Source organism: Microcebus murinus, chromosome 11 (assembly GCF_040939455.1).
Source record: "Microcebus murinus isolate Inina chromosome 11, M.murinus_Inina_mat1.0, whole genome shotgun sequence".
In the NCBI taxonomy this organism is placed as follows: Eukaryota; Metazoa; Chordata; class Mammalia; order Primates; family Cheirogaleidae; genus Microcebus; species Microcebus murinus.
The window spans coordinates 26,853,539-26,879,402 of NC_134114.1; the positions used below are offsets into that span (position 1 = coordinate 26,853,539).

The following is a 25,864-nucleotide window of genomic DNA, read 5'->3' on the forward strand; positions in this document are numbered from 1 at the left end:
CCCATGGCTAGCGGCTCTGCTCCCCACCGCCCCGGCCAGTCGGCCAGTCCTGCGACCGCCCTATAGCTCACCCCAGCCACCGCGGGGCTTTCTTGCATCCCCACTCTGCTGCTCCCGAGTTACCCTCATCGCGGTGGGCCCGCAGTTTCTGACCTGCTGTCTGGTTCTGAGTAATCAGCGGGTTTAGGGAGGAGGGCTCCTTTGCTCCTATAGAAAAGGAATTTTGCTGAACTCTGTAGACTGACCCTGACATTGCCTCCTTCACATCATCAGACATGGTGTGCTGGCAAGCCAATGAAATATGAAGGCCCCGGACAAGTTATAATACTTGTCTGAGTGTGTACCAATTGAAAATGGGCCCAGTCCTGTTTTCCATACTTAACTGCCCAGCGGGGAGGGTGTGTGTGAAATGAGTTACTGTGGAATATGTTAACATTTACAAACTTTAAAAATTTTAAGCTCAAAATCCACAAACTTAAGCTATTTCTGGCCACTGTTTACTCATGCCCAAAGCTGACCTCCACCAACCTAATTATGATACTACTCAAAGTTCCCAAGACTCACAACTATGGAGGCAATTTTACATGCTGGTAGCTTCCATGGCAGCCAAGGAATTCTAGCACAGCACTGCAGTCCATCTCAACCTCTTTCTGTTGTTTCTTCAGTAGTTCATTTTACGGTTGACATCGTTTTTGCTCAAGGGAAGAGGTTTTCAGTGCAAATCATCTCAGTCTGTTTTCCCAGAAGAACCCTTGCATAACTCCGTCTTGCTACGAGAGTGGTAGTGGTGCCAGCTGAACATTAGGTCATCCACAGAAGTTGCTAGATCAGTAATGTTTCTCTAGGTCTAAAGTATTATTATCAGTATGAAGATCTTTAACACTGAGCATCTCCAGTTGCATTTCTTGAAGCATAATAATCTTGGGACTCTTTCTTTGCCAAACCACCACCCACACACTCCCTATTAAATGCAATCAATTATTTCCCAGGCTTCTATGATCATCCCATTGTGTCTCTGTTTCTCTCCTAAAATATGATGTTAACCTCAGGACAGTATTTAGCATTTATCATTTCATATTCCTGTTTCACCATAGAAGCCAGAATGCAATGTCATACCTTTAAGTTGTCCTCTTCCAAAGGAAAAGCAATTACAGATTGCTTAGTTTAATTTGGTTCATTAATAAAAACTACACCATTTGCTCAAGTCCGCAGGACTCTATTGCAGATTGAAACACTTCTGGGAAAAATAAATACAATTAATAAGAAACATAAAAACAGTGGATACCATTATAGTTGTAATCAATTTAGAGAATTTTGGTTTTGAGAAGGGGAGGAAAAATGACTTCATTTTCTGAAGATTAAAAGCCAAGAGACCTTTTTGGGTAACAATTTTTACAACATATGCTATGAATGGAAAATTCATGACATCTGCTTTCCTGAAGTGTAAATCTGGAAGCTGTTAGCAAAGACACCCTGTCCTAATGCAGTACTTTGCATTCCATTCAGTAGCTAACACATACTCATTTCTTGATCTCAACTGCTATAAGTCAGAGAGTCTTTGAGGTAACCAAATTCCACATTGTAGAAGTTTTCAAACTATGGGGAACATACTCAATTGTGTTTGGAAACAAACAAGATAGAATTTGTGCACCCAAAGAAACACCTTGCCTGCTATTGATGTCCCATCATTAGATAAAGTGTTCTGTGTTGTACAATGGAAATGTTTGGGTGGTTCATAGAAACTATGATGGAAAACCTGTAAGCAGGTGCAATCTCTGGGGGAAGGAATTTGGAAATTTGGGGGTAAGGGTGATGTAAGAGCAAGGACTCAGAGGCTGGACTTCCTGGGTTGAAATCTTTTATCCATCACGTACTAGCTAGTGACCCTGGAAAAGTTATTTACCTAAATTTCATCATACTTAAAAACAGCAGTGATAATTATACCTCATCAGGTTGTATCAAGATTAAATGAGATAATAAATATAAAGCATTTATTTAATAGAATAGTACTTGGGAAAAATGCTAAATCTCATTTTTTAGCATCTATCACATAAAAATAAAAGCACCAATATGTAAGGATATTTGAACAATGCTGTTTATTGCTAGATGGATTATAGGGGCAAAAAGAAATATTGGAAGCAATCTGAATATCCTTCAGTAGTGTATTACATTGACAAATGGTGCTTTATTCGTGCTATGAATAGTTATGTAGTTATTAGAAAGAATGAGTTAGCTGCTATAACTTTTGAGCCAAAGAATATTCATGTACTTTTGTTAAGTAAAGCTGTTGTTCCCAGTGCCTGGGCTGTGTACTGGTATCTGTCCATCTTTGGCCTGTTAGGGACCAGGCTGCAGACCTCTGTTGTCTCCCTCCCCTCTCTCCATCTGTGGAAAAGGAAACATTGTCTTCTGTGAAACTTCAGGGCAGTGGGTACACAGCAAGAAATGAACAAACGGAGCGACAGATGCCGCCCATTGCTCACATCACCGCCTGAGTGCCCCCTGCATCTGTGGAAAATTGTCTTCCATGAAACCGGTCCCTGGTGCCAAAAAAGGTTGGGACCACTGAAGTGAAGGACAAAATTTACAGTTTATTATGACTACTAGAACTTCATTTTTGTACCAACTAGGAAACACACATATGTATGAATATGTATGGTTAAAGAAAACTGGAAAGACATATACTGGACTGTTGATGTACACATGAATCTTCATATCGTGGTTTGTGTAACCACAGAGGGAAGTGTAGAAGGATATAAACAAGTATGTGGGTATCCATTACCCTGGGGAAGGGGGAGATTGCTAGCTTTTCTTTATTTTTCTCTGTTATCTGGCTTGTTGCTCCTATTGGCTTCGTAGTTTGAAAAGAAAATTTAATATAGCATTAAAAATGAAAAAAAGATCAAAAGAGGAGGTCAACCTTCACATGAAAAAGATTTATTGATTTGTTGAACAAGAGAGACAACATACCATGGGGACTGTGGGGCATCTCAGTACAAAGGTGTTAGAAAGGGCTTGGGCTTGTGTTAGGTGTATTTTGAGGAGGGTTCCAGGAAGTGGTGCTTTGCTCTGAATTGAATCCTGTCAAGAAGTGTAGGCAATTCTATCACTTGGATATCTTAACAAAATTTAGCTAAAGGGTGGCAGAATATAACAAGGCAAAGCCATTGTTGGTAAAGAAGCAGCAATCACTCTTAATAGCCACAATATGGGCATGTTTGGTCATTTTTGTGTTTTGGACAATATTCTTGTTTTTGTCTGAGCTTGGACATGATTACAGAGGGATTTTGTTTCTGTTTTGATCTATCAGGGTCACAGAGTAGCCTTGTCTGAAGTTGGTGTGCTGTGAAATTGATTATGTTCAAGAAGAAAATGCCAAGGCCTCTTTGTGAGCGCCTGGCCAGCTCCTAGGAACACCACGGCCTGATAGAGCCAGGCCAGTTCCCAGTCACCAGCAGTTGTTTTTCTCAAATGAAAGTAAATTTTCTTGGCTTTTCAAATGTAGCTGATAACACAGGCTAGGTCTCAGCTCCTCTGGTAAAGGAGGAGCAAAGGCCACTGAGCACTGAATGGCATAGGTCTGCAGCCCCTTATCTAAAAGGACCCCAAATCTCTGAAAACTAAATGTTTGTCCATTATTCATTTGGCAGCAAAATCTGACCAGAAATTCTGTAAGGCTGTTTATTTATTTCACTGAGTGTGAATGTTTAAATATTTTGCTGTAGAAATCAACTGTGTTTGATTACAGGTGCCTCCCCAGATTGGTAGGGGTGTTATAGTCTATCTGTCCCAAAGAGTGGGGCTGTATCTGAATTTAAGGGCAGCATCATATATTTGGTTTCTGAGTTCTGAATTACATTTCAGACAAGAATATCTGTACTATAATCATTGAGGATCTATTATTAATTACAAATTCTTTAATTAACATGACCTGTTTTCTTGAATTAGAAGACAGTGATTATAATAATGAAAATTATCACTGAGCCCTTACTATAGACCAGATGTTATGCTAAGCACTTTACACACAGTATCTCATTTAATTCTTAAAATTCTTATGCAGTAAAGCCTGTCACTCTCCCTCTTCTGTAGGTGAGAAAATTATGGCTATATAATTGCCCAAGGTAAAGTGGTTTGCAAATGAGCAAGGAGCCAGAGAATCTTTCTCCAGAGCCTGTGCTCTCCTCTTTATCATTTTGGTATGTAGATGGCTTTCTGTGCTTGCTTTCTCCAGCTGTCTCAGGGCCATTTTGATGGAGAAGCACGTAGACCATTTAACCTGCTGTCCCAGTGTAACATAGACCCACCACAGAGGCCCATATCAAGGATTTTAGCAAAAGAAAAAACTTTAGTGTTAGAGACCAGACATGTGGCTTGAAAAATTGGAGGGAGGGTCGAGTTGTTGCTAACATTTTTCCCAGATGTAAATCATTTGGGGCTCAGCATGAAGATTGTCATTGTGCTCCCACGGTTCATTTATTTCTCATGTTCATTCATTGTTCCTTGTCCTGGTATCAACCCGCCTCTTTTTCCCCGTAGAAAATTTCAATTGTTAGTGCAAATTAACTTATGGAGGTAGGCGTTATGAAATTAGTCACAGTAATCAGTGACATTTAGTGGGAAGATAAACATGATAAATTAAAGGGGAAAAATAAACTTTTCCTTGCTTTTTCTTCTTTTCTCACTATTTCTCTCTCCTCATCACCCTCTTCCTTCCTCTTGCTTCTTATCTATTAATATCATCTCATTTTATACTTTACAATCTGTATAGTCCTAGCTTATATACTTTTTCTTCAGTTTTTCTTATATAATTTCTCAAATTTATTCTTTTTTCTTTTTTCCCCTCTAAATCTCTCCTTTGTTGCTCTTGTCATTTGTATGTTCTTCACTCATTGTTCTTTTCTGCTGACATAGAACACAGTAAATTTGAAATGTTTTGTGCATAAAAATCTGTAAACAAATGTTTTTGTACTTGTTTATTTGTTTTAAACTACTCTGACAATGAAATACGTGTTTATTTGCCTTCTTTGACCTTTATACAATACCATGCTAACACCTCTATTTAATCCATGTCAGAATTGCCTTACTTATATGCCAAGCCATTTCAAAGAAAGTGGGTTATGATTTTATTATTCTAGTGACTTTTCTTTAGCCTTGCAACAGACCATTTATCTACTACATTGAGGATGACGCAATAGGATTCAGTTATTCCTCAGTTATTCATGGGTTAGGACTTCAGGCATTCAGTCAACATGAACAACAGGTACAGTACAAACTCCGGAGGGAGGTAGGAAGGGAATGAGATTACCTGAAGGTGACATAGCAACAGCCCTTGAATAGAAAGCAATAAGCCAAAAACCGAGCCAAGAGTTCGGTGGCATAGGACCAGAAAAACAGATACATCCATAGACTAACAATGGCTATATGTCAAATGGCTCTTTAGAAAACTAAGACAAGAAAGGGATGGGTTAGGGAAGAGGTAAGGGAAAAGAGCAGAAAGAAGGAAACAACAGTTAGAAGAGGTGGAAGACATAGCCAGAGTAGCCCAGGTGGCACCTTGAGGGCAGTGGTGGCAGTTAGAGCAAGCACAGCATTGGGGTCTGCAAGGAAAGGAGAAAGCAGCAGTGACATGGAAGGAGGTGATGGCACACTCCTGGCCCTTTGGAGGCAGAAGGAGTCATCTGGGTTTCAGTTGCTTTAAAGACTACAAAGGTATGATGCGAGAAGACACTTGCTGAATAACGGATGGCATTTAATATAAGATCAAGCCAATCCTGCTCATTTTAGTAGCATGACAAGGCATTATGATATTCAGGTGATGCCATGTTAAAGTCAGGACAGTTTGGTGTCTTGGTTATGAAGTACAAATTTAACTTGTGTTACATGGTGTTTCCAGGCACAACCGAGCTAGCTGAGTTATAAAGCTGGTATATGCCATGAATTCCAAATTCTCCTACTGGAGGCTTCAGGGGGTAGTTAGTACCTGTTCCCTAAGTATATTTTCTCAAGGGTGGCATCAGTGTTTCACATGAAGACATAGCTTTGGAAGGACAGATCTGACTGGTAAGGAAGGGCATCAAACCATCAATTCTGAAAAAATGTATCATGTTTTTAGAGTGAGATCATCATTCTACCCTATAGTTTTAAAATAATGATAAAACTGTTCTGCTCATGAAAAAGCTTGATAAATCCACTAACAGATGCCAGATTCTAGACCTTAAGAATACATGCAGCTTGTCTCTTACATGAACTATAGCTGAACGCAAGTTTAGGTGATTGGAAGCTTTCATTTTCCTTGAGCTTATAAAAGTTTCATTTCTTTACTTGTTGCTAAAGTGATCCATAGACAAAAGCATTGTTTACTCTAAAAACTTGCTTTTAGATCTAAAGTTATTTATAAATTTTATTGATTGTGTTTTGTTTAATTTTTTGTCAGAGGGTGTCTTTCTTTCAAAATTTTGTATGTCATCAGTTATTGTGTTACAATTATTTGGGGATCTTTATAAGATCTCTACTGTTAAATTTCAAATTTTTTGGTCATTAAAATGTTTTTAAAATATATATTATGGCATTTTGAGTTCAAGTAAATTATGGAGTTTTGACTCTCTGTATACATAATGAGAATACATTAGCTCTATGTGCAACATTATACTCACTTTTATATCTCAATGTTTTAAAATTTAGGTCCCAAGTCATTTGCAAAGTTATTTTCCAGTGGCTATCTAATTGGAGAAGTTCTGAACAAGTTTGAACTTCAGGATGATTTTTCAGAATTTTCAGAAAGCAGGTTAGTGAGATTATTCCTTACTTTTTAAAAATGTTAATTCCTTTGGTATTTGGAAAGTCCAAAGTTAACTTTAAAGAATCATCAATCATAAGATCCCTTCCAAACCCAAACCGGCCAAGCAGACCATTGGTATAGAAATTGTTGCTTTCTCACGTGTACACTCTTATTGTCCAAAGAGTATAAGGAGAGAAAGTTATATGGTTGCAGTAGACCTCATCTCTAGATGGGACTGATTTTACTATTTTTAGTATTTCTGCAAATTTAGATCAGATTACTTCCTCTTTTGTTAATTGTTCCTTCTTTTAAGAGAAGTGAAATGACATATAGTTCTCTGGCTGGCCAATTAGTATTATCCTTTGTGTTTTAAAACTATAAAATAGAACATGTTTTAAAACTTAAAATTATATCTTAAGCCCATCAACTCAGTTTTATAGTTATTGCTTTTAAATCAGATAGGAGAATAAAATAGTTACAAACAAAGATACATTTAAACTGTCTTTTGTATTTCTTTATGTAATTACTTCTACTGGTATAGAAGAAGCTTTGTTTCTTCTTGTAATTTGAGTTACTGTTTAGTGTCCTTTCATTTAGGCCTTAAGGACTCCCTTTATTATTTCTTATATGGTAGACATGCTGGCAACGAATTGTCTTAGTTTTTGTTTATACCTCAAGTTGATTTATAGTTTTATCAGATATAGAATTCTTGATTAGTTGTCTTTTTCTTTCAATACCTTATTCATGCTTAAGAGCCAGCTAAAACCCCACCCCTCCTCTAACCACTTCTTTTACTCCCCTAACAGATTTAGTCTCCCTTTTCTTTTTGTTCTAATAACACTTTAAACATCTCTTTCCTTATCATAGTAAGTTATAATTTTTCATTTATATATCAGTTCTTATCAGAGTGTCTGCCACATGAAGGAGCCCAAACAATTTTTGATGCATGAGTAAATAAATGTTTACTCCTCAACTAGATAGCAAAGATCCTGAAAATTGCAGAGTGTGTTTATTCTTTGTGCTCCAAGCATTGCCTTGGCCTGTACCAGACTTACAATATTGTTTCCCTAATGAAAAAATGAATGAGTTCAGAAAGTATACCCGTTTAGCCGTAGAAAAATTAAAGGACCATAATGACTAGATCACTCATGCAGTATTTCAGGTGTACTAAATTGGCTCTTGTTGGCAGGGCCCACAGAGGGCCTTTGTGTGAAATATTTAAAAGGGTCCCCATCTGGATGGACATATTGTGAAGATACAGGTCTTGGTAAACAGAGAGGCATTTGTACAAGAAAAAGGATTCCTATTTTGGATGAAGCAGTCTCATGCCAAAGACAGGATTTAGCAGGCTGAGCACAGGGCAGATTTCATACTTTTGCCCCACCTTTGGGAAGATGTGTGTCCTGTGACAGCCCTGCTTGTCAACCACTGCAAAGGACTCACTTTCTCTCTGGCTGAAAGTCATTGCATCCCTTAACATGAGGAGAGGGTCTATTTGTACTGATGACCAAATAGCATCCATCTTCAATTCTTGGAAAAACTCATTTTTCCACAGGGTATATGCTCTTTTAAATAAGGAAGGGATCAGTAAATCCATGGGTATGACCTTTATAATAATGTATTTGATAGGGAGAAGAATCCTTTTTTTTTTTTTTTGCTCAAAGCCTAATTTTTAGACAATTATCTGGTGCCAGAACTTATGATTTGGGGAGCTTATCTAATATATTTAGTTTCTTTAGTCTAAAATGTAAACTGTAAGCTATATGTTGCTAATAACTTGAAGTTATTCTCTTTGAAATGACTTAATTCTAATAATTCATCTGACTCTGAAAGAATTTTCTGTTTTAGAATATTTTTAGTCCTCCCGAAAGGGTGAAAATTGAGCGGATTAGTTAAAAGAAAAAACTAAACAAGAAAGAATATCCGTGGGGGGGCAGCTCCTACTTACCTTGCAAGAAGATATATTCCCTCACCAGGTGGCAAGGAGGAAAGGAGAGAGGTAGTCCCTTGGCAAATAAGAACTACAAGTAGAGAGGGAGAAAACTTTTCCCAGAATACGTTTTTTATTCCCTCAGAGGCCATCATTTACATCAGATGCACTGTCTCCAGAGCAAAGGTGTCCCAGTGGTTTTTCTGTGTTCAAAAACAACTGTTGAGCCGGGCGCGGTGGCTCACGCCTGTAATCCTAGCACTCTGGGAGGCTGAGGCGGGCGGATTGCTCGAGGTCAGGAGTTCAAAACCAGCCTGAGCAAGACCCCGTCTCTACTAAAAATAGAAAGAAATTAATTGGACAACTAAAAATATATATACAAAAAATTAGCCAGGCATGGTGGCACATGCCTGTAATCCCAGCTACTTGGGAGGCTGAGACAGGAGGATCGCCTGAGCCCAGGAGTTTGAGGTTGCTGTGAGCTAGGCTGACGCCATGGCACTCACTCTAGCCTGGGCAACAGAGTGAGACTCTGTCTCAAAAAAAAAAAAAAAAAAAGAAAGAAAAAGAAAAAACAACTGTTGATTATCCTGTTATTCTGACTTTGTACATATACACAAATTCTTTTCCCCAAGTTTTGATTGATTAAAAATTAGGAATATACAGAGAAACTTCTAGAGAGAAGGATTGTTATACCTGGATACTTTGGCCAGTTCATAGAAGACATTTTTTTCCTTTTATTTCATCATATTATGGGGGTACAAATATTGTTAGGGTTACATATATTGCCCCTGCCACCCCTCATCCCCACACATGACAGAGCTTCAAGTGTGTCCAATCCCCAGGTGGTGCGCACCCCACACATTATGTAAGTATACACCCTTCTCCTCCTCCCCCCTCCCGCCTGCCCACCACCTGATAAAAGTGGGTTTTTTTTACATTTTGGTTACATTGTATATCTTTGCCTCTCCCTAAGAAGGAAGACATTTTAAAACCTAATCGGTAACTGAACTGTAACTAATAGGCTTACACTGCATTCTGGCAGTCACATAATAAAAGCGAAGGGAGGGTAAGTGTTTTCCCCTTTTCTTAGGTGTAGAGCTAAGCTTTGACAAAATTTGGAAATGGGTAATGTTTGCTTTTGTATTCTCCCTCCCAAATTAGGGTACCCCTAACCTCTGCAGCCCAAAGTTATGACGCAGGCCAAAGCTCTGACAGGTGGCTATCAGTCCATATCTTTCCAAATATGTGTAGTCAGCAAGACGCATGGGACTCCCAGCATGGGAAGGGCATGCGAGAACAATTGTGATAGATCAAAAGGAGTGTCTGGTGCCTGTCCAAAGAATGGAATCGCATGCGATTTATCTGACTATCTTTTTTATTATCACACTCTTCAAAACATTGTCTGCTTTGCCTGGGTCATTTTGAACAAATGTTTGTTATCTCAAATGTAAGATTATTTGTTGAGAAGCAAATTGCAAAACTGGACATGAGAAGACCTAAAAAAAAAGTTTACTCTTATTACTGAAATTTCCTTGTAGCATGCATTATCTCTTCTTCCCCTCCAAGGCCTGTTTTTCTTTTATTCATTTAAAACATTTTACTATTTTACTCAAAGTTTAGGTGATGTAGTGTAATATGCTAAATATATATTACTGAATACTTCTGTTAAAAGAGTAACAGCATGCAGGGGAAATAGAATAAATTATACCATAAGATTGGAAAATGAATTCGGAAGATATTGCATTACTACTTTTTTGTTGATATGGACCTTCTCATGATGCTGGTGCCTCATTCATGTTTAGAAGTCACTCCTATATTTCCCCAGCCCTACCTCCCTTTAGAGCATGGGTACTTGTAGGCTAGATTATAGGATGCTCAAGAACACTCTAAAATGTTATTCACATTTTGTGTATATGTATAGATGGGTATTTTTCCCCCTGTGGTAAAGGTTCTATAGCTTTCAGATTTTCAAAGATATCTGTGATTAAAAAATAATTTAGAACCACTACCTGAAAGCAAATCTCTTAAGAAGTAATGTACTAGGAACAGTATATCAAGTTTAGGTTTTAAGTGATCTCTATAAGCTTCTAAAAAGGTAATTTAGGTCATTGAAAGTCCTTGTATCATCCCCAAATAATTTTATAATCCAAAATTAAGTAACGGCTGAGCAGCATTAGTGGTATAGTAGTGAGCATAGCTGCCTTCCAAAATTAAGTAACTGAGTGAATGCTCCTGTAATGTTAGAAATTCTTCAAGCATGCAAATATATGGCAACTTCATCTGGTCTGAGGTATCGTTTTTTGATGTGGGAAAGGTAGGACTTTGTCTTATATTTAAGTACTGTTTTCCATTGAAGAATATCACTGACTGTTACAAGTTAAAGTAAGTAGAAAAGAAGCTAATAGAAAAAATTGGTATTTGTATCCAGTTTGATTATTAAGAGGCACAAGAGTTGAAAAATGCATTCAGCATCTTTTGCCTTCAATCTGTCATTAGATTTGTAGGATTATTAACAGTCCTAGATCATTGAAACACCTATTAAATGTCTATTAAAACACCTATCTCAATTAATTACTACTTGTTTACTCATCTTGTTTTACCATAAACTATGAATTCCTCAATGGCAAAGACTGTCATTTTTTTTTTTTAATTTTTTCTTTTTTTAGAGATAGTGTCTTACTGTGTTCCCCAGACTAGACTCAAACTCTTGGACTCAAGCAGTCCTCCCATTTCAGCTTCCCGAGTAGCTGACACTGCAGGTGTGCACCACCATGCCAAGCTTGGGACTGCTTCTTATTCATCTTTGTTACACTTAAGTAAATTTATAAAAATGTATTAAATTTAATGAATAGATGAATCCTTGGCACATAATAAGTATTTAATAAATGTTTGTTAGTTGATAGAGCAAATAAATAAATAAATTTCTTCTAAATTGTGTATATAATATGATAATAGACCATTCAAGAATAAACATAACTTCTAATTAGAAAGTCTTTATTGATTTTTAAAGTATAAAATATAGCAATATATAATATATAAACTGTATGCTGAAGATTACATAATTATGGTCATTAACCATTACTGATACAGAAAAGATCATTGTTAGAATTGTCAATGCAATATTTAGGACTACTTGCAGGGTCTAGCAATAATATCATTTAAATAAATATACATTTAAATTGCAATTTTGCCTTCTGAGTAAAATATTTTTCAAAACCATAATTAGATTTGTCCATTGAGAAGAAGGCATTTGGTTATCTGCTTTTATATTGACTTACTGTATAAATTCTATTGTCAATTTAGAGCAGAAAAGTATATAAAATTAATGAATTTTAGTATAACCATTCAGGAGAAATAAATACATGGAGTTAAGGTAGACATGGACAATAAAATATCTCAACATATTTATATCATTGAGTGGTTTTAGAGAGAAATGATACATTTAAATATTTGGGTCATGAGAATATCTCTGATATTTGTTGCTTTTAATTCAATGCTAGTGTCTAATTATATAAAATATTTTAATGCCCAGGGTTTCAAGTGTCAAACTTAATAATTTTTCTCGCTTGGAGCCAACACTTCACCTCCTGGGTGTGCAGTTTGATCAGAATGTGGCCCATAGCATCATCACAGAAAAGCCTGGGGCAGCAACAAAACTTTTATATCAATTGTACACTGCTCTCCAGAAAAAGAAGAAAAGTGGACTAACTGGAATGGAAATGCAAACAATGCAACCCCTGACAAACTTAAGACTTCAAAACATGAAAAGTGATTCTTTTCGAGAGGTAGGTACATGAAGAAGTATAATAAGCATGTCACAATGTAAGTCTTGGTAAGGAGAAGCAACAGTAATGCTGCATTCTCAGGGAAACCACGTTGGGTATGTATGTTGCTGGCCATACTTGGCTTAATTCAGTTATCCATCTTTGATGTCTCTCTCCAACTTAGCCATATTGCCAATAGCTTATCAAACTCTGTTCTGAATTCCCAGGCCTTTTTGTGCCTGCTCCTCTCTTTCCATTTCTAATCTATCATATTTGCTCAAATCTCCTTATGAGCTACTACAGCAACCTGCTAACATGTCTCCCAATCTACGCTTTCTGCTATAGGTAAAGCAACTGCTAGATGAATCTTCTCTATATTCCACTTTCATTGAGTTCTTCTGCTTAGAAACCTTCTCTTTTACTTCTTTTTATTCCTCAGTATCCTTCTACATTGATTGACAGTGTATCCTTGATTATGATTTGTATATTCCTCTCTTCCTCCCCTCCCACTCAAACTCACTTTCTCATCTCTCCTCTTCCCCCAAATTTTCTTCTCTGTGTACTTCTGTGCAGCCCAGTACACATGGATTCTTCCTTTGGAACTCTTACGGCAGAGATAATTCTCACTCTCTAGGTGTTAACCTCCTTATGCTGATATTGTTTGTTAACTGCTCACTTTTTATTTTTCATATGATCTCATAAGAATTTTGGTACCTCAAATTTGAGAAATATGTCTAGTGCTTTGAATGTTATAAATACTAATTAAATGTGTTTTGATTAATTGATATAACTTTTTAGTTGATAATGCCAGTTCCTATTTGATCTCCTTATGGTAATAGGAGTACATTAACTTTTCTAGGCCTCTAGGCCTCTGGGATAATAATGAATGCTGTACTGATGCAAAACACTACATAGAAATGGAGAAAATTAAATTTTTAAATTTAATTTGTGAAGCAACAATGGCACAATAGATGTGAGAGCCATCTCCATTTTCAGATTTGTCCATTCTTAATAAACATCCTTATGAGGCTGAATGGACTCAGCACTCATGGAGAGCTAGCAATCAGATTAGGCTTACATCTGAGTAATTTAGTATTGCATCCTGCCTCCTTCACTTGCAAACTGGTTATCTTTGGGCCAGGCTCTGAACTCAGCTTGAGTTTTCCCAACTGTAAAAATAAGGATGGTTGGTTATCACTACCTGCCTCAGAGTTGGGCTTTTGTAGCTTCAAGAAGACAGTATATAATATGCAATAAACTGTGAAGCAGTAAACAGTGACAAATGCTATAAGAGCTGCATAGATGAGGACAAATGAGAGCCCATTAAGTTTAACATTGGTCATTGGAGACCTTCCAGAATCAATCATTCATCAATTAAACACGTATTTATTAGGCTCATACTTTATGTGAAGCATTTGCACAATAAAAAAGACAAAAGCCCTAACTCTCTTAAAACTTACATTTCAGAATGAGAAAAATGTTTCATTAGACTGGTATGGTTGCAGTGAGTTAAGGAGGAAATTGGAGATGAGGAATAGAAGAGAATAGATTATTCTTTCAAGAAACATGGAGGCAAATGAAAAGAGAAAATAAGAACAGTAGTTGAGGAGAGAGAAGCTCAAGGGAAGTGTGAGATTGTTTGCTTTATGAACATAGAGTCTAGGAAAACTTGTCAGTTGAGAAAAATAATTAGTGGAAGGAAAATGAAAATGGTATAAAATCAAATGGAAAGAGATCCTCTAGGGAAGAAAAGAGGAAGATGCAATCAATGGCTTGTGTGGTAGAAGAGATATCTTAGGAAAGAAGTAGAGATGCCTTTTTCTTAGACACCAGATAGGAAGAGATACAGGCATCTATAACAATATTAATAATGGCTGAAATTTATTGAATGTACATAGTGATGTGCCAATCCCTGTTCCGGGTGCTTTATGAATATTATCCAATTTGATCTTCAAAGCTGCTCTATGAGATAGATACTTTTATTACTCACATTTTATAGACAATGAAACTGAGGCACAGATGGATTAGGTAACTTCCTTAATTTTATGCAACTAGTAGGTGGTAGAGCTGAAACTCAAACATAGGAGGTTTTAATATTTTTTCACTTTTTACTAGGCAATGACTTAAGTAATGGGAAGAATCTATCTTCTTATCTCTTATATGTTGAAAATGGTTTCACGAAATTATTTTTGTGAAAATGTGTTTCTAAGAATGCAAATATCATTTATTGAAAATTAAGCTCAGGGGAAACATCAACTATAAAAGTATATATGAAACTATTTTGTAAGAAGGAATTCAAATAATTTTTTTATTGTCCTCACATCAATTAAGGATATGAGTAATTGGTAGGGGCTTGAATTTATTTTAACTGTCAACAATGGTAATTCATAGAAATTTTTATTTTGAAGACAAATTTTATGTGTACTTGTAATGACAAGATATGCTTTATTTTCTAATAAAATCTTTTGAAATGCTTTCTTCATTTAGAGACTTAAAAACCTGATACCACGTCAAACTGATTTCAATCTGATGCGGGTTACATACAGGTTTCAAGAAAAACATAAACACATGAAAGAAGATCTTGACTATGTGCATTCTCAGCAACTTGAAAGATTTCAAAAACTCCAGGAAGAACAAAGATGTTTTAAAATTGAAAAGGTTTTACAGAATAATTTTTTCAGAAATTCATTTGTGCATAATATATATGCTGTTTGTGATTTATGCCTATATTACACATTGCATAAGCAGTACTGTAGTACAAGGTTAACTTGCTTGATGCATGACTTTGCCCTCCCCTCCCCTCACCCTTTCTCTACTTCCATTTTCCTCTTCTCTCCATCCCCGCTTTTGCTGACTGTCACATCTGCTTGTGGCTAAGAACAAGAACTGCCATTCTGTGGAGTGGCAAGACAGCTTGGTCTCTTTCACTGGTAGGAATCAATGTTTCAGCTGTTTAAGTGATGGGGTGCTACCAGCTTTCCCATTGATCGAAGGCTCATGCCCATTGTCACCACTGAGGGAGACAAGCAGACATTTCCCTTTCTTTTAGCCCCTCAGCCTTTCTATTCTGCTTCACTTCTTTCTTTGTGGAAATGATAATTCTATGCTTGCTTGCCTTCTCAACCACCTTGGACAATTCTTCTTCCTGGCCCTTGCTTCTTGCTTTGAGTATCTCAGTACTGGATTGAAATCATTGCTTCTTAAATTTCTTTAAAAATCTTTAATGATCTCTTGTCACTTTAATGGCATGGAAGGACAATGGTGCATGGAATCATTAAAGACTTTTAAGAGAATTTCAGGTGACTAGGTATATGGAATGTGTAAATTACAGGCAAAAGAATTATTGTTTTTCCCATTGCACTGTAAAATCACTTTTTAACTTCACACATTTAGCATGATAATAAATTAACATATGCTGAATGAATATCATCAGCTCTTTGTAGGGAAGGAAGAAAAGTTGAAAGACAAACTCTGGAAGATCTCACGATTCTATTACTTGCCAGAGTGAATAAAGGATTGTTCTTCCCTTTGACATTGCATGGTAAAGAGACAAACTATTCTTAAAGTACTGTTTAAGTCAAGACCAAGTGCTAGGAATCTAATTTATATGGAAGTAGCCTGTCTACCTTTGATGTACTAAGTCTAATGTGGAAAGTCTCCAAAAAAAGCTGGAAAAAAGGAAATATGACACCATAAAATATTCTGAAATAAACTGTTAAAAATGATCATAGGAAGCAAATGGGGCAAAAGGGAGAGCCTATGTCTGCCTGATTTTCTTAATAAAAAGAGGTGAACATATTGCAGTTAGATAAAAATTGACATTTTGAAAAATGAAATGAAAAATTTTAAATTATCTATTATTTTTGCCTCTTTAATGGTAAATTGAAGTTTCTTATCTTTGGACATAGGAACTAAGGATCTTTTTAGTTCCAATACAATGCTTTAGTGGTAAAGTCTTGATTAGTTTTACATATTACCTCTTAAATAATTTATTTTTAAGATATTTCATTTGATTTTTCAGGTATTTTTTCCCCTTTCATTATGTCTTCCTGCTTATATTTTTTATAAAATAATTACTTCCTAGATACAGAAGAAATAGTCCAATAGTGATATATAATGTAGTATTGATTAAATGTTTGAGGTAGCTCTTGAACTCATTGTTTAAGTGTGACTGGGTTTTGAGGGACCTTGTCATTTCTATTGTGTTCCCCAGAGACCTTCCTAGAAGCTGTCTCCTAGATAGAATTGGTCTTCAGACCACCTTCAGAGATGGAATTTTCTCTTCCCTTGATTGGTCAGGTCATAAAGGTGGAAGTGGGAAACAATTATACTCTTCTTTGTATTTGGAACATCTTTATTATCCTTTTTGTATCATCACACAGGGTGAAAATACAGATATTTGATAGGAATAATTTAGGGATTCTAAAATTGTGTTCTAACACTACACTTTCCAAAATAGGTCATATTGATACCTGCTTCTTAACATTACACAATTGTGACACCTAGTTCATTGGTTAATTGCTAGGTTCTAAATATTTCAATAGAAAAATTATATGTATGTATATCTATGAGTGTATAGCATTGCCTATTATTCTGACAAACTGAATACTAAACTAATGTATTTGGGATACTCAGCAACGTGTAAGCAGAAGACGACAAAATGAAATAATGGCCCAAATCCAAGCAGCCATCATACAGATTCCTAAACCTACATCAAATTGTACTGTGAAAGCACTTGAGGTACAAAAAATGATGAAAAAGAAAAAAGAGGCAGAGGTAAGTGATAATTCTTTAATATTGTGTTGTGTTTATCTTAATCAAAGGATAGTCTTTCTCCAAAACATAGGGAGACTTTCCAAAACTTCTCACTGCCTCAAATTATCTCTGGCCTTCTCTCTTCTCATTCAAAACTCCTCTGCTCTATGCATGCCCAATCTATTCTATACTGTTATTTGTTCAGAAACAAAAAATGTAGCTTAAGGTTCGCGATGGCAAACTCCTATTAAATGGCAGCACTAGTCTGGACTCCCATGTTGAGAAGGATTCTGTGGTCTCTAAAAAACTAGGTCAGAATAGATGCTGTTGTAATGGGTCATAACTGCTATGGGTACAGCAGAGGCCAAAGTGCACATACTCTATATATATCATTCCTACTGTATGTTTTTACTCAATTCCTTCTCATCATGCAGCACTATTTTTCTGAGTCCCAGAAATGTTAAGTGACTTGTTGCTATCAGTATATTTAAATTTAAGATTACCTACACTAGTCATATTTTATTAGACCATAACAGCTGTCAATCATTCCAATAGGATGCAATCTAAGTATATTTTATAGGGGAACAATACTACATTTCGGTACTAATTCCTACAATCTACACTGCTTATGGCTGCAGTGATTGTTGGTATTCTCTAGTGCAACCTAAGAAGAGGATTAATATCTACCATTTATTGAGTATGTATTACATGTCAGGCTGTGGGTTGAGTACTTCACATTATTGTTAACTTGTTAATAACTCTCTAAGTAAAGTATTATTGTCCCCATTTTGTAGATAAAGAAACTGAGACCCAAAATGCTGACATCTTTTACTCAAATTCACAGTGCTTATAAAGCAGAGATTGACAGATCTGAGTCCTAAATCCATTGCATTATATTAATCCACAGTTTCTTTGTTTTTTTAGTACTAACAAAATATCCTGTCCTTAAATTCTATAAAGTACTACCCAGACCTTTTTTCTGATCCCATTTTAATATTTAACTTTCATATGTCTCTGAGTCAATTAAAGTTTATTAATAAGAATTTGTAATACACAAGGATGAGCCACTGCTATTTTCAAAGAACAAATTAATAATGTAGGTAAGGTTGCATGAGGAATATTTAAAACACCTGAGATAGCAATTTTTAAAGAAATGTTTATATCTAGAAAACGCATGTTCTGATTCTTTGATAATCTTCACTCTCATTAGATGCCTCTTGGCGCACTATTAGACTTAGAATCGTGAACTGATTCAGGTTAGGCAGTTTTCACATTCTTTTATGTATAGTCATCCCAGTCAAAAAAAAAATCAAAATTATAAAAATATTCTAGAATGCAGCTTTTAATATTTGGCTCCTAATTATCTTGAATCAGTAGTACATTTCACCTTATAAACTTGAATGAACTATGGTAAATGGAGATTTTCAATACCTTTTAGAGGAATATAACTGATGATGAATTTTCTTTAAAGGATGTGGCCAACGAAATTAAGAAGTTTGAAGCATTAATAAAAAAGGATCTCCAGGCAAAAGAAAGGTGGGATGTGAACTCTTTTAATAATTACATAACTGAATTCTGTTCTATATATAGCTTTTTAATATTTAGAAATAGTTTATCTGGAATAGCTATTTCAAGGATCTTTTTAATTTAGAGAATATTTACTCAGAGTATATGAGGGAAGATAAATGAGCTAAAATTCATATTGTTTTTTAACAACATTTATAAAGATCTAGAGAGAAAGTTGTTATTATGAAATGTGAAATTGTTTATCTATGCTATGCTTATTCTTCTAAGTTCATACACATTTTTAAACATTACCAAAATTTTTTCAATATACCACTAATTTAAATTTGTCATAGTAAAGCCTTTATTAGATTCTAGTTTGGTTTCTCTCACGCTATACCCTCAGCATTTACTACAGTGGCCAGCAGGAAGGGGTTGTTGAATGAGTTTGTTGACCAAATGTCACTAAGACAGCCAGTTTGATGAGTTTATTGCAAAAGTATCTAGTTAATGGGCTTCATTTGCCTAAAGATAAAGATCCCTTACTGCTTTGTGTCCTATTAGAGGTCATTGATTCAGAAAATAATCCCTTAGAGACTATATATGTAGGAATAACTCTGGTTTTTTGACATTTTTAAATGGAAATGATGCAAATTCTACTTATTGATGTCTTATGGCATATGAAATAAATCTATGTTAAGGAAGATACACTAATTCTAAAGAAGAAAATCAGAAACACATTATATACTTCAATTCCATATTAATATTTTCTGAAAGAAGGGCAAAATATAGTCAAACGAGGAAAAGAAAAAGACACAAGAAAGAAATGGTGAAGAAGTCAGGTGTGGAAGGAACATCAAGCAAACTGGAGACTACATATGGACATTACCTTTCTTCCTGCCCTCTACAGAAACTCCAGATGGCATACTGCCCCCCACTCCCATTTATCAGCATTGCTCCTGACACCTAAAAACAATATAATCCAAGTCTACTCATCCATGGGTGCCACCACCCAAACCCTACCACTCCCACTCTGACCTTGGCCTGTGAAACCACCTGAGTTCTTCTAACTCTTTCATTTACTTCACCAGCCACATGCTCTGTGGTGATAAACAGATGGTGTCTCCCAGAACGACCATCTTAAATTATTGAAACACTTTTTATTAACGTTTGTTGGTGAACGCTGTTCTCTGTAAATCCTCAGTAAGCCCCTTTCCTGGGACCCTTAAGTTGCACACAATGAAGCAACCAGAGTCAACACCAAGGACAGCAGTGTCTTCTAAGCCCTGTATCCCAGTATCTATTCAGTTGATTAGTGTCTTTTCCATATCATTTACTAAATGTTTTAAAGATTATCCCTACACAATACAGTTGCAGACATTTGCCCTGCTTCCTATGGCCTTTGCCAACCCAGCCTGACCCTAGGTTTCTTTCAGTTAGCTTTAGAAACCCGAGACCACAATGGATTGATTCTGAAGTTTGCTTCTGTCTCATGTAATAGAAATGAATGAGATATTGACACCCTCACTTCTCAGGGCAACAGGATGGGACCTGGGACAGCTGAAATCCCTGGGCCAGTCACTTCTGGCTGTGAGCAGCCTCATCTGAGATTCTAAATTCCTTACAGTGTGTTGCACGAAGATAATTTTCTCTGATGGCCTGAAAAAGAAAAATGTTGGGACACACTGGTCTAGAACAAACTTTTAAGGAAAACAAAGGTTAAGGGTATGATATGGCCTTTCTTGAGCCCCTTTATTAATCACTGCTTTTTTAGTTCATTCTGAATTCTTAGCTTAGAATCAAGAATTTTCTGGGCTCATTGAGAAACTTTACACTAACTTGATGCCAGAAAGCACTAACATCTTCTTACAACTTGAACCTGAGCAGAACTTTCTGCAGCTGTCTCTTTTACAGCTTGCTCCTGAACAGTTCTTCAAGGATGTCACCTCAAACTCTGCCTTCTTTCTTTCGTGGAAGAATGATACGATGTCTCAATGCTGGCAACACAAGGGCTCCTGTGGCTACTTTTATCCCCTACATGTAACAAAGTTTCTCCAGTTTTTTTACTTTTTAAACAATAAATACTATTTATTGCTTATTTGTTTATTTAGCTGAGGTTATTGTCAGCTGTAATTTGGCATTTGGATTAATTGATTTCTCTGAGGCTTTTCCTAGCAACTGCTTTTCGGACCTTGGTTTTTATAAATAATTCATACACATTGAATTACTAGCCTCTATGGAGGTCTGGCAGCAAATAGATATAAAGAAAATATAATCACTGCCCTCAAGAAACCCACAGCTAATAAAATTAATGTTTATTCAAGTAAATATCAGAATATTTAAAACATTTTCTTCATATCTTTATTGAAATATGACAGCAAATGGGTGGGTGAATGGATGGATAGACTGATAAATGAGAAGCAATGTGTTAAATATATTATTGACAGCGTAAGTGCAATGTTGAAAGAGCTATTAACCCATGCTCAATCCAGGGCAGAATCTTTTAAACAACACACTTAAGTAAAAGTATAATAAGAATTTTGATAAATGATCTAAAAGTGATACTCCATACAAGTAAATGCCTAATTAAATGCTAAATCTTAATGAATAAATAGACAGTTAAACTCTGTCTTTGGCCTTAGGGAGTCTTTGGTAACTATACAATTTGTGCTCAACTCCTTTCAGTGACAGAATAGAACCAAATCTCTTGGTATATGGCAGAGAAAGAAAATTAAAAATAATAATAATAATAATAAAAGGATAGAACCAAAGGTTGAGTCCCTGCTAATAAGATAATCAGAATTTTAGAGTGTGACTTTTATACTTGTATAGTGATCCTTCACATATTATTTAAAATTTAGTAGACATCAACTATTTGTCAGGCATAGGTACTAAGAGGAGGAAAATAGTATATTTCTTTTATTAACTCAGAGTTTAACTGGGAGCAGCAAACCTACAAATGATGACCTAAAATCCAATATGATCCATATTATAAATATGTAATTATTATATCATTAAAAATGAGTTAATTATGCTTTTACAAGAACAATTCTGTCTGTATGAGAACTCATGGCTACTTATTCCCTATACATTTTAATAATGTGTTCTTGTTTTAGAATAAGATTATAAGTTATATTCTAAACCAAATACATTCATAACCACTCATAGCATAAAAACAATGATTATTCATAATATAAAAATTCATTATTTCTTGGCAAGTAACATTATGGTGTATCTTGTGCTATTATACTGTTATATTGTTTACTTTTCAAAGAGATATGCAGATGAGAATTGATGATTATTTAATCCTTATATTCATAAAAATATATCTTATATTTTAATGATAACTTTTGAATGAATCTATAAATTCTGTACTAAGCTACTATTTGTCTCACTAAATTGAATGTGCTTACTTTTTGGGGGGAAGACTAACAGCCTCTTCCTGGTCCTTAAGCTTTGGCCATGAGGTAGGACAAGAGCTCTGAGGTGGGTCTTCTCACTTGGGTCTCTAGGATATGGGCAAGGAGCCAGGTCAGACCTGGGCTTGTGAGTGTGGCATGAGAAGCAAGTCATCTTTCAACTGCTGAGTTTCCAACAAGGCTGAATCACTGTCCTAAGCAGTTAGAAATTCATCTGGGAGTTCATAGAGCAACTTGCATTTTCATAGTTGAGAGGAGAATGATAGTAGATGGAAACATCCCTAGAAGTGACCTAATATTAGTGCTCCTGGCCTGCTGTTGTAGAGCTGTGCCTTCCCTGATACTTGAATTATCAGTTGTCTGCCTACTGTTGACTCAACATAGTGAGGGCAAGAGGCCCAGAGCCAGCAGCAAGAAGAGGAAGAGAAATCCAGAATCTCTGGGTAGAGTGCAGATCATAAAAAGCAAAAGAACAAAAAGGTGATAGGCCTAGGAAGAAAGCTATGCTAAAGACCTCGCAGAGATAGAGTTCAGAAATGGAGTGAAGCAAATGGCATCTATTGATAAGCTGTGGGTATCACACTGAGTTCTAATATTTATTTCAATGTTTGCATTAATAAATTACAGAGAACTCAAAGGAGCCTCCTCCTGAGGTCTTTCTCCATAGTCACAAGTAGTGGCATGTGATCACATTATTTTTTAAAAATAAAAACTATTGTCCTTAGTGCATCCAAGACTTCTTTAGATACAGCAGGCCAGACAACTACCGATTTGTTAAATACTTACTCGGACGATGAGTACATTAAGAAAATCCAGAGACGCCTAGAAGAAGATGCTTTTGCACGAGAGCAAAGGGAGAAAAGACGGCGGAAATTGTTAATGGACCAGTTAATAGCCCACGAAGCACAAGAGGTAACATATTTAGATGTTGATTAAATAATAGTGCTGGGAATTTTACAAAATGTAGCTTCTATATATGCCACTCTAAATCAAATGTCACTTTCATATCCTCATGTCATTATGGCAAACATACTAGAAAAAACTCTATTTACTAAAAAATTTAAAATGTGATGATGGTTGTACAGCATTGTGAACGTACTTAACATAATTGAACTGTACACTTAAAAATGGTCAAAATGGTGAATTTTATGTTATCACATGTGTTTATTTTACCACAATAAAAAATACTGTCAGAAAAAGGAATCTAAAGTCTCTGTCAACTATGTGTATCTATTGTTACTTTTAAAGGAAAAGGGAATGTTTTAATGAAACAACACAGAAAAGTTGTTCATCTTCTCCATTAGTCTCCTTCCAGTAGTTCTCAAAATGTGGTTCCTGGACCAGCAGAATGAGCATCATCTGGGACCTTTTAGGAATACAAATCATTGGGTGCCACCCCAGACAGAATAAAAGACTGTGGTAGTGGGCCCAGTAATCTGAGTTAACAGACTGCCTAGGTGATTCTGATACAGCTATAGTGTGAGAATGACTGAACCTCTTCTGTGCTCTGAGTACTTGTGCTAGCCCCAGAGATAAAGCAAATAGCAAGAATAACAAGAAACCTGGTTGCACAGAGCTTGCTATGTAGGGAGGATCTATAAACAAGCTAGGAAGGCAATGAGGGGGTTGACACTTAGTAGGGACGTCCACCCAGCTTGGTTCAGGGATCATTGTCTGGAGGATGATAGCAGGAGCATGAAGAAGGGACCGGAGTTAGCTAATTGAAGGTTTGTAGTTGCAGTGGAGTAGGGGTGGGGGGTACTTTCCAGGGAAGGATGAAATAGTGGAAAGTGAAGTGTGTTTCCAGAGGAGAGATCATCACATGGAAAGGCTCAGCGCTTTTAGCTAACTACAAGTCATGTTATCTGGCAGGAGTTACCTGAGGCCAAATTATAAAGAGTCTTGTAAGCTACTCAGAGGAAAATAGGAAATTTTGCAATTTCTATTTGAGTTCAAAATGGAAAAAGTGACAAGATCAGATTTTCTTTTATAAAAATAGCTCTGGCTTTAGTTTGGAGAATAGATTATGCTAGAGCAAAACAAGTAATAATTGCTGTTGCTGTAACCAGGTAAGAGATTATCTTGTTTAAATCTAACATAGTGTGGATTGAGAAAAGTGGTTTCAAGAGCTATTTTAGGACTAAAATCAATAGGACTTAATGATTCATTAGACTAGGGGAGTGAAAAGACAGGATGAAAAGTTGGACTTCTGGTTTGCACACCTGGGTGAATGGAAGTGTCATTTGCTGAGATAAGGAAGATCATAAAATGAACGGTCTTAGGGAGGAAAATGTCTTCAGTTGTGAATGTAAATAGGACAATCTGTTTGTCTAAAATATGAAAGACTATTTGAAGATGCTTCTTTTATTCACCTAACTACATCTGGTCTGCTTAGTGGTTCTATTCACTGAAAGAAATAGAGGCTTCATATGAGTATGAAGAAGAGAAACTATTTATCTGTAGATTCCGTTCCTTTCTTAGTGAAAGTTCAAAGAATAACTCTGGACATCTCTTTGTGCTAGAAGGTTATTTCTTCAAATTCACTTTTATCTTTATTTAGTCAGTTTGATCATCTCCTTTTCTTTTAGAAGAATGGCAAATTATGAGAACTAGATAATTGAAAAGTAGATTTTAAAATAATTACCCATTTTGGGTTTCATTACAAGTTTCCCAACAAGGAATTTTGCACACACTTGTTATTTATGTTACAAAACACTTGTGTGTTGGCTTGCAAGTTTTTTTTCTTGCTGTTTTTCTGCTTATATTCTAGGTCTGATATTAACCTGGAAAATAGGATAAATGAACTCTTCCTAGCTTTCCTCGCTTTCTACTAAGATGCCATTAGCATTGAATTTTCAAAACTATAACTGGAGATATGTTTACTAGTTTGGGAATTCAGCAGCCTAAAGGATATTAAAAAAGTCAGGACTCTGAATATTTCTCTCATGGAAAGCCCATCTTGTATTGTTTATTCTTTGTGTTTAGGGAAGTTCTATTCCTAGAACCAAGCATGGGTCATGCAGCAAGGGGCCTCCACTCTCACTGCCTCCTTTTCATTGAGTATAACATGCCCAGCCTCCTTGTGCAGCTGACACAGTGGTAGAGTAGGAAATTCCCGTGCACATCATGGCCTGTTTACCTGTCCATCAAAGAGAAAATGGTATATCTGCTGCTTTTCAGAAGCATGGCACGAATCTCATGTCAATCCTGGATGCTTTCTTCTGGTGGCATTTGCACTGAATCTATCAGCAATGCCTCAAAATATCTCTCCTAGCTTCCAAGTGGTTGCAGTTTCCCCCTGGGATTTATGTACTTTCATTTTAGTTTGGCTGATGAAGAGAGAGCCAGAGACCTGTGCTCAAGTTGATATCTTTTCTGGTGATTCATAAATAAATGGAATTGTGTGAATTAAATGATGATATTTAAGGTTAGAAAGATCATTTTGACTTTCTGGAGAACAGGTTTCAAGAGAAGGGATGGTGGGGGAAGGCCTGCTAGGGAAGGGCTGATCTCCAAAGTAGAGGTGGTATCAGGGAGTGTGGAGTGGAGTTAGGGGAAGGTTTAAAAACATACATAGGAGATGCAGTAGATGACTTCTTGAAGAATTGGATATTAGGAGTGATAAGAAAAGAGTGAATTTAGGATAGCCCTAATGTCTTAGATCACAGAGTAGATTATTGTAAGCTTGTCAACTGAGAGGGAAAGATGAGGT

General features: G+C 36.2%; 1 protein-coding gene across 3 annotated transcripts in view; it reads left to right on the forward strand.

The window, feature by feature from the left end:
- Positions 1-25,864, forward strand: part of SPEF2 (sperm flagellar 2) — a 173,285-nt gene that overhangs the window by 225 nt on the left and 147,196 nt on the right. For 2 of the 3 annotated variants that reach the window (XM_012736419.3, XM_076007964.1), the window contains exons 2-7: positions 6,682-6,784; positions 12,244-12,496; positions 14,963-15,133; positions 17,111-17,251; positions 18,702-18,766; positions 22,878-23,064. In XM_012736419.3, coding sequence (XP_012591873.2) covers positions 6,682-6,784; positions 12,244-12,496; positions 14,963-15,133; positions 17,111-17,251; positions 18,702-18,766; positions 22,878-23,064 — 920 coding nt within the window. The remainder of the gene's footprint in view (positions 1-6,681; positions 6,785-12,243; positions 12,497-14,962; positions 15,134-17,110; positions 17,252-18,701; positions 18,767-22,877; positions 23,065-25,864) is intronic. The other variant, XM_076007966.1, reaches the window with a different exon arrangement.